Consider the following 10,690-nt stretch of genomic DNA (forward strand, 5'->3'; position numbering starts at 1 on the left):
ATAAAGTAGGAGAGCACAAAATAAGTGGCTCAATTATTGTGCGTCTGTGGGAGCGAGGCTTGGCTGGCCTGGAAATAAAGAGCTGGATTCAGTTGGCAGTGTCCCACGCGGGCCTCCATACGCTATAAAACACAAACCTAGATCAGAAGCAGGGGTTACTGTAGGACACAGTAGCTTAGCTTAGGCCTTATGCGCAGTGACTACTGAGTGTGTGTGTATGTGTGTGTGTGTGTGTGTGTGTGTGTGTGTGTATGTCTGTGTGTGTGTGTGTGTGTGTGTGTGTGTGTGTGTGTTTGTTTGTTTGTTGGCATGCCTTGCTTGTGTGTGTGTGTGTGTGTGTGTGTGTGTGTGTGTGTGTGTGTGTGTGTGTCTGTGTGTCTGTGTGTCTGTGTGTCTGTGCGTGCCTGCATGCCATTTAGTTACAGAAAGGGAGAGAGTAAATTGACTCATTTTTCCCATGTGTGTGATTGATGTGAGTGATTGTCTTGGTTTTGATTCTTTGAGTCTTAGTTCCGGTTTTGTCAGCGTTTCACTATCAGGGTAAATACTACTCTCAAGTACATCAATGTGCAAGGAATCAAGAATGTGAATTAGGATGACTTTCGCTCCAATCATACAGGTGATCACGTGTGTTGTTGTCTTTGATATGGTCTTGTCTAGGTTCCAATATCAAGGTAGAATACTATTTTCAAGTACACCAATAGTATTTGAAGATATGACATATTAACATGAATTTCCCTCCAACCCTCCAGGTCAGCCCATCTCCACATGCTTCAGGATATCCACTCCGAGAAGATGTAGTCCTTTGTTTGGTTGCCGTGGAGATGTCTCTAAACAGGGCCTCCTCTTGGCGCCACCCCCCTGCACTGTTACCGTGGTTGCTGGGGACTCTGTGGGCGCTGCTGCTCCTCCCTTCCCCCGTCGCCCCGACGACGACACCAGGCCCCGCCTCCTCCCCGCCCTCCAACAGCACCCTGCTCTTTGACAGCGGTGCCCCCGGCAACAGCTTGCGCAACTGCAGCTGCTCCGCCCACATCCAGGACTGTGACGAAGCTCTGGCCAACCTGCTGTGTAGCTGCCGCACCGTCCCGCGCTCCACACTGCCCCCTGGAGGCCTGAGGGAGCAGGGGGCCCTGACCGTGTGGGTGCGCCAGCCCTGGGTCCTTCAAGAGCTGCTGAACGGGAGCGTAGTGTCCGACCTGCGTCTGTCCTTCTGCGGTCCGGACCCCCTGCCCACCCAGTACCTGGCTCTGGTTGGGCTGCGGAGGCTAAGGGTCCACAGTGCTGCTGAGGGAGCCCCCCACCCCGAGCAGAGCCTCACCATCGCCTCCGGGGCAGGGCCTGGGGATATGGAGAGGGTCGGGGTGACCCCATCTCCTGACCCAACCTCCTCCACCTCCTCCTCCTCCTCTTCTTCCTCCTCCTCCTCCTCTTCCTCCTCCTCCCCCTCCTCTTCCTCTTCCTCTTCCTCCTCCTCCTCTTCCTCTGTTCTCCATGTGTCCTTCCTGGATGTAGCAGTGTTGAATGGGTTGTCATCTCTGAAGGCCTACAGCGTGGTTGGACCCCCTGTCCCCTCCCTTTCCCAACAATTCCCCCACCTCCCCCTCCCCCTGCCCCCCATGGCCCCCCAGGACCAGCCCCCGCCCCCCCAACAGGACTGCATCCTCACCTTCATCTATTAGACTGGCTCCCTGCAGAGAGCAAGGCTGGCTCAGTCACTCTGGTCTAGATCTGGAGAAACTAGATTGGGTCTAATATATCCTGAAATAAGCTTCATCAACCCCACCCAGATATTACTAGGTGGTTTGACGCGCAGAGAGCTATGCTGCTTAACAAAGCCTTTTCCGAGGTGCTAGATAAACTTGAACTTTTCCAGAGTCCTCAAGAGGACTCCGAGAAGAAGTCAACTATCTGTGGAAAGAAAGATGAAGGTGTCTATCAAAGCAAGAGAGAAAGAGAAAATGGGAGACAAGGACTACATTCGTCCACTGTTGTATGAACTGACAGAGAGCTCAGAAGGTCTGCTGTTATGAATGCTATCTGATAGTATGGTTCTCCAGCTGGTGTTCTCTCCCAGTCTTATTGGGTGCAGATGGCCTATTAAAACATGTTTTGAAACAGGTTAAGATGGCGGCCCCTTTATAAACGGGCCTGGGTTAGAAAGAATCCTTTCGAATCAGGCAATGGTTATCACTCTTCTTGGATCAAACAATGCTTTCCCTCTCCTCAGTTGAACTGCAATGTCCTGAACGTGAACCCGCCTTAAGCTGGACTTAGTCGGGCTCCGTTCGAGACAAAGTGGTTCTTAAAAGCTGTTTGGACTGGTTTGATCTGGATAGCGTCCTGGTCAGGCTCATGTTGGATTGATTAGATGTCACTCTGCTTTTGATGTTCAAGAACGCAGCGTTGTTCCCGTCGACTGGAGTGACCTCAGTGTTCTTTCCCTTCTGTTCTAGAATGGGCTATTCTACATGTGGTCTAGAATCACCATTCCGCTGGCACTTCAACCGGATGAGAGGGAAGATAAACAAATAAAGAGTATTCCATCAGTAACTAGCAGCATGAGAAGAAGTGTTAGTTAGGGACATGAAGAGAGGCCTTCACTAATATATACACACAGTATAAAGCACCAATCTGGCCTCCAGCTAACATCCGGAGATAGGTATAGACATATCATTAATCTGAAGCAACTCTTACAAACAAAGAGTGCAGCCAACACTTCTGTTCTACAGATCCTCCAAAAGCAGTGTGTGTGTGTGTGCAGTATTTGTGTATGCATGTGCGTGTGTGTGTGTGTGTGCGTGTGTGTGTGTGTGTGTGTGTGTGTGTGTGTGTGTGTGCAGTATTTGTGTGTGCGTGTGTGTGTGTGTGTGTGTGTGTGCGTGTGCGTGTGTGTGTGCGTGTGTGTGCAGTATTTGTGTGTGTGCGTGTGTGTGTGTGTGTGTGTGTGTGTGTGTGTGTGTGCGTGTGCGTGCAGTATTTGTGTGTGCGTGTGTGTGCGTGTGCGTGTGCGTGTGCGTGTGTGTGTTCTCTACTAACAAGTCCTACTGTACAGATGGGTGTATGCTTCAGTTACTCTTTCTGCCTTGTGGTGGGCAATGACGGCTGTTTTCTGGCAATGACGGCACTTTCTGCATACCCCGACAACACACCCGCTAACAACTGTTGATGTTGGAATCTGATTCCATAGATCTCTGATACAGGCTGAGGGCCTGCCTGCCGTCTCTCTGCAGCCGAAAATCATCTGGCGTTAGTCAGTCCCATCTGGAGAATGTACGGGGGCACAGGCTTGTGAAAACCACTTACTGTGGACTAAACATTCAGACTACTAGGTCATCAGAAACGTGTCTCTCATCCCCTCCTACTCACCACACCATGTGACTGAGTCTCTTATGTGCCGTTCAGGTGCTCTCGGAAACTAGGGGGAAAAAAGATATGATTTGGGAATCGTAGGAAAAATGATACCCCACTGAGTTTCCCCACTGAGAGTATCAGAATCAACCAATAGGGAGCTCTACGCAAATAATGTACAGTACCAGTCAAAAGTTTGGACACACCTTCTCATTCAATGGTTTTTCTTTATTTTTTATTATTTTCTACATTGTAGATTCATATTGAAGACATCAAAACTATGAAGGAACACATATGGAATTATGTAGTAATTATGTGTATGTAGTAATTATGGAATTATGTAACAAAAAGGTGTTAAACAAACCAGAATATGTTTTCTATTTTAGATTCTTCAAAGTAGCCACCTTTTGCTTTGATGAGTTTCACTCTTGGCAAGGTGTGTCCAAACTTTTGACTGGTACTGTACGTGAATTCGAATTCGCCGCGATGGCATGAACACCAAATAAGTCACCCTCATCATTGTAGGAGGTTGGTGGTTGGTGGTTTGTTTGTTTCATGTGCCTCTAGAATGTTACTCGTTCAAATCTTGTTTGATTTAAAGCACCTTTGATGTGTAAGCACTTGTTCCCAACCGTATCAGGTGATATTCAAAGTACAATGTGCACTTTGCGGGTAAAGTAAATATGGATAAGCACTGGCTCAATGCCACTGAGATGAGCTGTATAAACTGTTCTTGGTATTCTACCTTCCATGACGTATTTGATGATGCATCAATAAATCATGTTGTGTCACAATGAGACAGTCTGTTTGAGAAAAGTTAAGTGGATTTGATTTGTATATAATTTGGTTGGTCAAGGTATATTATTCAGCCCTGTTTATAAAAAAAAAAAGGAACCTATTTGTCTATGAAGATGACTGTGTGCACTATCTCTGTCTGCACACATATTGCTGATGTATATGAATGATCTGTTATATCATTAAAACCCAGTAAAAACAGTCTGGTGTCTGAAATGTAATTATTTTTGTTGTGTTGACAATGTTTGTGGAAAGTAGGGGACATCTGAGTTTGATTCCTGCTGCAGGTTATGAACAGCTATCACCACATCTGAGATTTAGACTAAAACTAACACAGATTGAAACCTAGTCTACTCCCCCTCACTTTACAAATCTTCTATATATTGAGTTTAGCAATATACGTTTATCACTTTCCTACCAATTAATTCTCTACACATAAAAAAGACCAAATGTTGTATGTTTATGCAACCAGACCATTGCCAGATACATGCACGCTCACACTCAAGTTAGTGTTGAGAGTTGCATAAGCATGTTACAATGTTTGAGCGACCTCTTGCGGCTATAAGAAGCAAGAAAACATTTATTCCCGAGTGTCTCCGACCGACTCTTGTTTAGGAAGGTTCGGGAAAATCATGTGACAACAAGGAAACTAAACGAGTGACGTTTGGAAAGGCAGGAATTGAATTGTGTTCTGTGAACGACAACACGTCGAGGCAGGTTCCGACATTAAGACATTAAGACGAAAATAAAAGCACGAGGTAAGAGATCTCTGGAAAGTCATGGGATCACAATTTTTTATCACATTTGTCATGAAATGTTAAGGAAATATTACGTAACAATTTCCAAAAAGTAATTTCGATATTATAATTTACATATTCGTGATATTGATACTTACCAAATGTTGCTAGCATTTTACCATTTATTTAACCTATTTCCAAATAGGGCACTTTGAGCTGTATGGCCACAGTAAAAGGACATTTACATTTTGTGTACAAAAGGCCGCTTTAGACTCAAACTCACTCTAGAAGTACTTAAGAGTAGACTGGTACCAGAGATGAGTTTAAATAATCGAAAAACATTTCTGTACAGTCCGTAATACAGTAAGTGCCCAATGCAGGCCAGCAGTCTTTCAACAGGGTAATTAGGATATTAGAAGAATTACAGCCCCTTAAAAAGACAAATAATACATAGAGATGGATTAAATGTTTTTTTTTTTTCAAAGATAAGGTCAATATAAGATGTGGTTCCTTTATTCATGTTTATTATTTCTAAATGCTTAAACGTGGGCGCTTTTATCTTGAAGTAATCCTAATTTCCATACCTCCGAGGTGGGCGGAGATCCACTGTTATCGCTCACGGACACAGACGCAGAAACCCTCCACTAGTAGATCGACCGATAGGCATGAATTTGACTCTTGAATCTTTAAACTTGTTTCGCTTCTGCTTCTAGACATACGGCGACATCACGTCTATTTTGGATGGTAAGTAGCCTATTATTTTATGTGAACATTTCATTAATAAGGACATGTCACAATCCAACAATTGACTATTTCATTGGGAGGTTTGGTTCCTTCATAAATGCCTAGAGGTAGTTTCAGTTAGGGTCGAGCGGCACCAGTGTTTAACCATGTCTGTGTTGCGGTCCAGCGGCACCATTATTTAAACATGTCTGGGTTGGTTGCTGTTATAAGTCCGATGTTGAAAGTAATTCACCACTGATCTTGACGTATTAGAATGTTTGTAATTGCACGTCAAGGACAATGCAACCCTCCCGACCTGACCCTAACCCTAACCCTAACACTGACCTTCTCAACACAACATTACACGTTATTAGCTAATATGCCTGTTTGCCTGCCCTTCCTTTTGTGTCAAAACAGTCATTTTCACTTTTGTCTGGAACTAAAACAACATCTATTTTTCTAGACTGAGAACATGCAGCCCACTGAGGGAGAGAGGACTTAACTGGTGCTTAATGATTAAGGAGAGATGAGATATTTTCTTCCAACTGTTTACTTGATGTTTCAGTGTTCATATGGTAAGTCCTCTAGCCTCACCACATTCTTCAGCAGTTTTACTACCTTTCGGGTTATTGATTCACTGTACCTGGCGTAAGAGATATGGTACTCCCCTCCCTTCATCTGTTATTTTACAGCATACTACACCCCACACATCCACAATGAACATACAGTATGTTCTGTACTGTATTATATTATTATATAATTAGTATGTACTGCCATGTATCATTGTGTGTGTGTGTGTGTGTGTGTGTGTGTGTGTGTGTGTGTGTGTGTGTGTGTGTGTGTGTGTGTGTGTGTGTGTGTGTGTGTGTGTGTCCAGCTCTGTGCAGCAGCCTCCACGCTCCAGTCAATGTTTCCATACACTCCTTCAACTTCCACCATGTCCTCCGCTGGGACCCTGGGCCCGGCACTCCTCCGGGGACTACATACAAGGTCTCCCGCAGGTAGGTAGTCGCTCACTCACCCCACATCCCACATCAATCTAAACATCAAAACACAGTGTTGTTGTCACCTGTCAGGATTATAATTATGTGTCTAAGTCACTTAGCTCAGCTCAGATTGGCTCTGTAGTGTAATTAGGGTATTATCATGCTATTGCATTGTTGTGTGTAAGTTCTCTTGACTATGGACCAATGAGGTTAGTCATGTATAATGCTTATGATATTCCACCCTATCAGTGATTCCACAGTGATACAAAAAGATAAGAGAAAAGGTCCTAAGGAAATTACCCCTATGATGTCATCGGGGTTAATTATTTAGAAAATTCAGTGGTTTTCAGAAATGGCTAGTTTCCAGCCAGGGGGAGTGCGTTGGTGCCTACAGTTTTTGTAAATCACTGAATTATTTAATTTTTTTAAAAATACCACCAATGACATCATAGGGGGTAATTTCTTGTGACTATTGTCAGTCACAACAGATAAATATCTGTTTTTCTCAGGCCCTACTTTGACTTGACCATGGTACAGGTTTGTGTTATTGTGGTTGACGTTTCCAACCCTGACTTGACCGTGGTACAGGTTTGTGTTATTGTGGTTGACGTTTCCATCCCTGACTTGACCGTGGTACAGGTTTGTGTTATTGTGGTTGACGTTTCCAACCCTGACTTGACCGTGGTACAGGTTTGTGTTATTGTGGTTGACGTTTCCAACCCTGACTTGACCGTGGTACAGGTTTGTGTTATTGCGGTTAAAGTTTCCATCCCTGACTTGACCGTGGTACAGGTTTGTGTTATTGTGGTTGACGTTTCCAACCCTGACTTGACCGTGGTACAGGTTTGTGTTATTGCGGTTAAAGTTTCCATCCCTGACTTGACCATGGTACAGGTTTGTGTTATTGCGGTTAAAGTTTCCATCCCTGACTTGACCATGGTACAGGTTTGTGTTATTGCGGTTAAAGTTTCCATCCCTGACTTGACCATGGTACAGGTTTGTGTTATTGCGGTTAAAGTTTCCATCCCTGACTTGACCATGGTACAGGTTTGTGTTATTGCAGTTAAAGTTTCCACCCCTGAAGCGCCCAGAGATGCTGTTCTCTCTGACACAGCTGAAACCACTAAGGGGCCTCTGAGATTCAGGGGAACTGAAGAACTAACCACAAGTGAATACAAAGTCAGTGTTTCTGCTTTCAGGGATGTCTGTGGGCTGGGGGGGGGGGCTGGGAGGGCCGGGGGCTAAGGGCGTTGAAGGTCGTAAGTGGCCTCTCAAACGAAACACAGCTTTGTGTTCCCTGGGAAACACTGATAAACTTACCTCATAATGTGATAGAGTATTTTGCCAGGGTAATAGCTAAATTACTAATAGTAAGTACATAAGCCTTTAGATTTTCTATTTCTTCTAACATACAATATGCATTCGGGTAAACTTTGTTTTTGCCCTTTCAGGAAAAACCAGAAGATACAGTCAGTGAAAAGTCACTCCAACATGACAACAACGATGCTCCCTCTGAGGCTGAAGGACGCCTGTGGAAAGTACACCTACTATGTCCAGGCCTTTCACAACCTCTCTGAATCTACGAAGACCAAGACTCGAGTCTTTACTCCCCGCGAACAGAGTGGGTTTGCCCTCCGTCTTTCTAACTAATAGGCCAATAGGTATATGTGTGTTCTGATTCGTTTTAAATTATTCAGTGTGTGTGTGTGTGTGTGTGTGTGTGTGTGTGTGTGTGTGTGTGTGTGTGTGTGTGTGTGTGTGTGTGTGTGTGTGTGTGTGTGTGTGTGTGTGTGTGTGTGTGTGTGTGTGTGTGTGTGTGTGTGTGTGTGCTTGCGCGTGCTCATGTGCTTTATTATCCAGTCAGCTTTTTCAAATGCATTTACATGTGTTTCACTGCGGTAATTACCTGATAACTATATCAATGCATGTGTTTGTGTATGTCTGTGACAATTGCATGTGTAGACTAGACCTGTAATGTATCTCATGCAACAGTGCCATTGTACAGATAGATTTACTGATTGATTGATTGATTGATTGTATCTTTGACAGCTGTGATTGGTCCTCCAACCGTGTCTATGATTGGATGCGGCAACTGTCTCCTGTTGAACATCATGTTACCTGAGGCAAACATAACCTGTGCGAATTCACCACGGAAATCTATAAAAGACTTCTTTGGAGCCATCTTTCGTATCAAGTGGTGGAAAGCTGGAGAGAAACAGGTACAGTGGCTATCACCTTTAATCTTATTTCTCTTGATTTTTTTTGTATTCTAAAAACTATTTCATTTATTCTTTTTAAATATGTTTTTAGGGCATTTCTGCTTTATTGAGAGAGACAGTAGAGATTGACAGGAAGGATGGGAGAGAGAGGAGGGATGACATGCAAGATAGGTCGAGGGTCGGAATCGAACCAGGAACCTTGCGATTACATGGTGTGCGCATTAGTGTGCTACGCCACTAAGCGCCCCATTTATTCTAACCAAACACTATTTGACTGTGATCATTTGTAGGTTACAGAGGAGACGACCTCTGACTCCAGTTATAAACTAGATAACTTGGAGGTGGGTGTCGAGTACTGTGTACGTGTGTACACAGATATAAACACCAACCGCAACACACAGCCTTCAGAGCTGGCCTGTGCTTACACCAGTATAGTGAAGCCCAGCAGAGGTGAGTGATGTCTATTGGCCACTTTATAATTACCTGCTGCCCTATACACTCAGCACTCTTTATTAGGAACACTGTACTAATACTGGGTAGGGCCTCCCTTTACTCTTTATTAGGAACACTGTACTAATACTGGGTAGGGCCTCCCTTTGCTCTTTATTAGGAACACTATACTAATACTGGGTAGGGCCTCCCTTTGCTCTTTATTAGGAACACTGTACTAATACTGGGTAGGGCCTCCCTTTGCTCTTTATTAGGAACACTGTACTAATACTGGGTAGGGCCTCCCTATGCTGTTTATTAGGAACACTATACTAATACTGGGTAGGGCCTCCCTTTGCTCTTTATTAGGAACACTATACTAATACTGGGTAGGGCCTCCCTTTGCTCTTTATTAGGAACACTATACTAATACTGGGTAGGGCCTCCCTTTGCTCTCAAAACAGCCTCAATTCTTCGTGGCATTGATCCCACAAGATGTTTGAAACATTCCTTTGAGATTCTGGTCCATGATGACATGATTGCATCACACAATTCCTGCATTTTTCCGGTGCACTTTTAAGCTGTGAATCTCCCGTTCTACCACATCCCAAAGGTGTTGATCCGGTGACTGGGATGGCCCCTGAAGAACACTGAACTCACTGTCATGTTCATGAAATCAGTGTGACGACCTTTGCTTTGTGACACTCAAATAGGCTGTGGCATTCAAGCGATGATTGATTGGTATTAATGGGCCCAAAGTGTGCCAAGAAAACATTGCCCACACCATTACACCACCCCCACCATGAGAAGGTGTACAGGTGTTCCTAATAAAGTGCTCAGTGAGTGTATACAGGACAGTAGAGGTAGAAATCGGAGGACGGGCTCACTGTAATGCATGGAATGGAATTTTAGTTGTCAGTGTGACGATGTGGAAATTACAATGAGTATGCTGTTGTGGTTATTAGGCATAATAGCCATTTGCCTATTAGATAGGGTTTAACATGGTTCGTCTTTCGCTCACTCCTACCCCCCCCTCTCTCTCTCCCTCCCTCCCTCTCTTTCCTGCCCAGTCCCTGCTGTCCTAGTTGGGGTGGGAGTGCTACTGATATTGAGTGGGGTGGCTCTGATGTTTCTCATAACTTTGCTGGTTTACACGGGGTTCCTGTGCCAGCTGAAGACCCACCTGCCCAGACCACTGCTGGTGAGATACTGAACCTACTGCTCTTTTACTGAACCTACTGCTCTTTTTTTTTCTCCCATTGTTTTTTCCATGTTGGTGTGTGCGTGTGTGTGTGTGCGTGTGCGTGCGTGCGTGTGTGTCTGTCTGTCTGTGTGTCTGTGTCTGTACAGTATGCGTGTGTGTGTGTGTGTCTGTGTGTATTTTGATGCAAAGCAAATAAAATGTAAAAGATCTTGAGCACACCCTTAGTGTACATACAGTAGGATTATG

General features: G+C 44.5%; 2 protein-coding genes across 4 annotated transcripts in view; both read left to right on the forward strand.

The window, feature by feature from the left end:
• LOC310813027 (exosomal polycystin-1-interacting protein-like) overlaps window positions 1-4,333 on the forward strand; it is a 12,266-nt gene extending 7,933 nt beyond the window's left edge. For all 3 annotated transcript variants that reach the window (XM_083681838.1, XM_083681837.1, XM_083681839.1), the window contains one exon: window positions 753-4,333. In XM_083681838.1, coding sequence (XP_083537964.1) covers window positions 825-1,682 — 858 coding nt within the window. In that variant the 5' untranslated portion in view covers window positions 753-824 and the 3' untranslated portion in view covers window positions 1,683-4,333. The remainder of the gene's footprint in view (window positions 1-752) is intronic.
• A 1,203-nt stretch (window positions 4,334-5,536) lies between these two features.
• The window catches only part of crfb1 (cytokine receptor family member b1), a gene marked incomplete at its 3' end in the record, with an annotated part of 5,616 nt that continues 462 nt past the window's right edge, over window positions 5,537-10,690 (forward strand). Inside the window, exons 1-7 of the mRNA XM_083682094.1 lie at window positions 5,537-5,627; window positions 6,070-6,181; window positions 6,484-6,607; window positions 8,044-8,213; window positions 8,642-8,811; window positions 9,102-9,261; window positions 10,311-10,441. Of these exons, the coding sequence (XP_083538220.1) occupies window positions 6,133-6,181; window positions 6,484-6,607; window positions 8,044-8,213; window positions 8,642-8,811; window positions 9,102-9,261; window positions 10,311-10,441 (804 nt within the window). The 5' untranslated portion in view covers window positions 5,537-5,627; window positions 6,070-6,132. The remainder of the gene's footprint in view (window positions 5,628-6,069; window positions 6,182-6,483; window positions 6,608-8,043; window positions 8,214-8,641; window positions 8,812-9,101; window positions 9,262-10,310; window positions 10,442-10,690) is intronic.

Source organism: Argentina silus (genome assembly GCF_951799395.1).
Source record: "Argentina silus genome assembly, chromosome: 12".
NCBI lineage: Eukaryota > Metazoa > Chordata > Actinopteri > Argentiniformes > Argentinidae > Argentina > Argentina silus.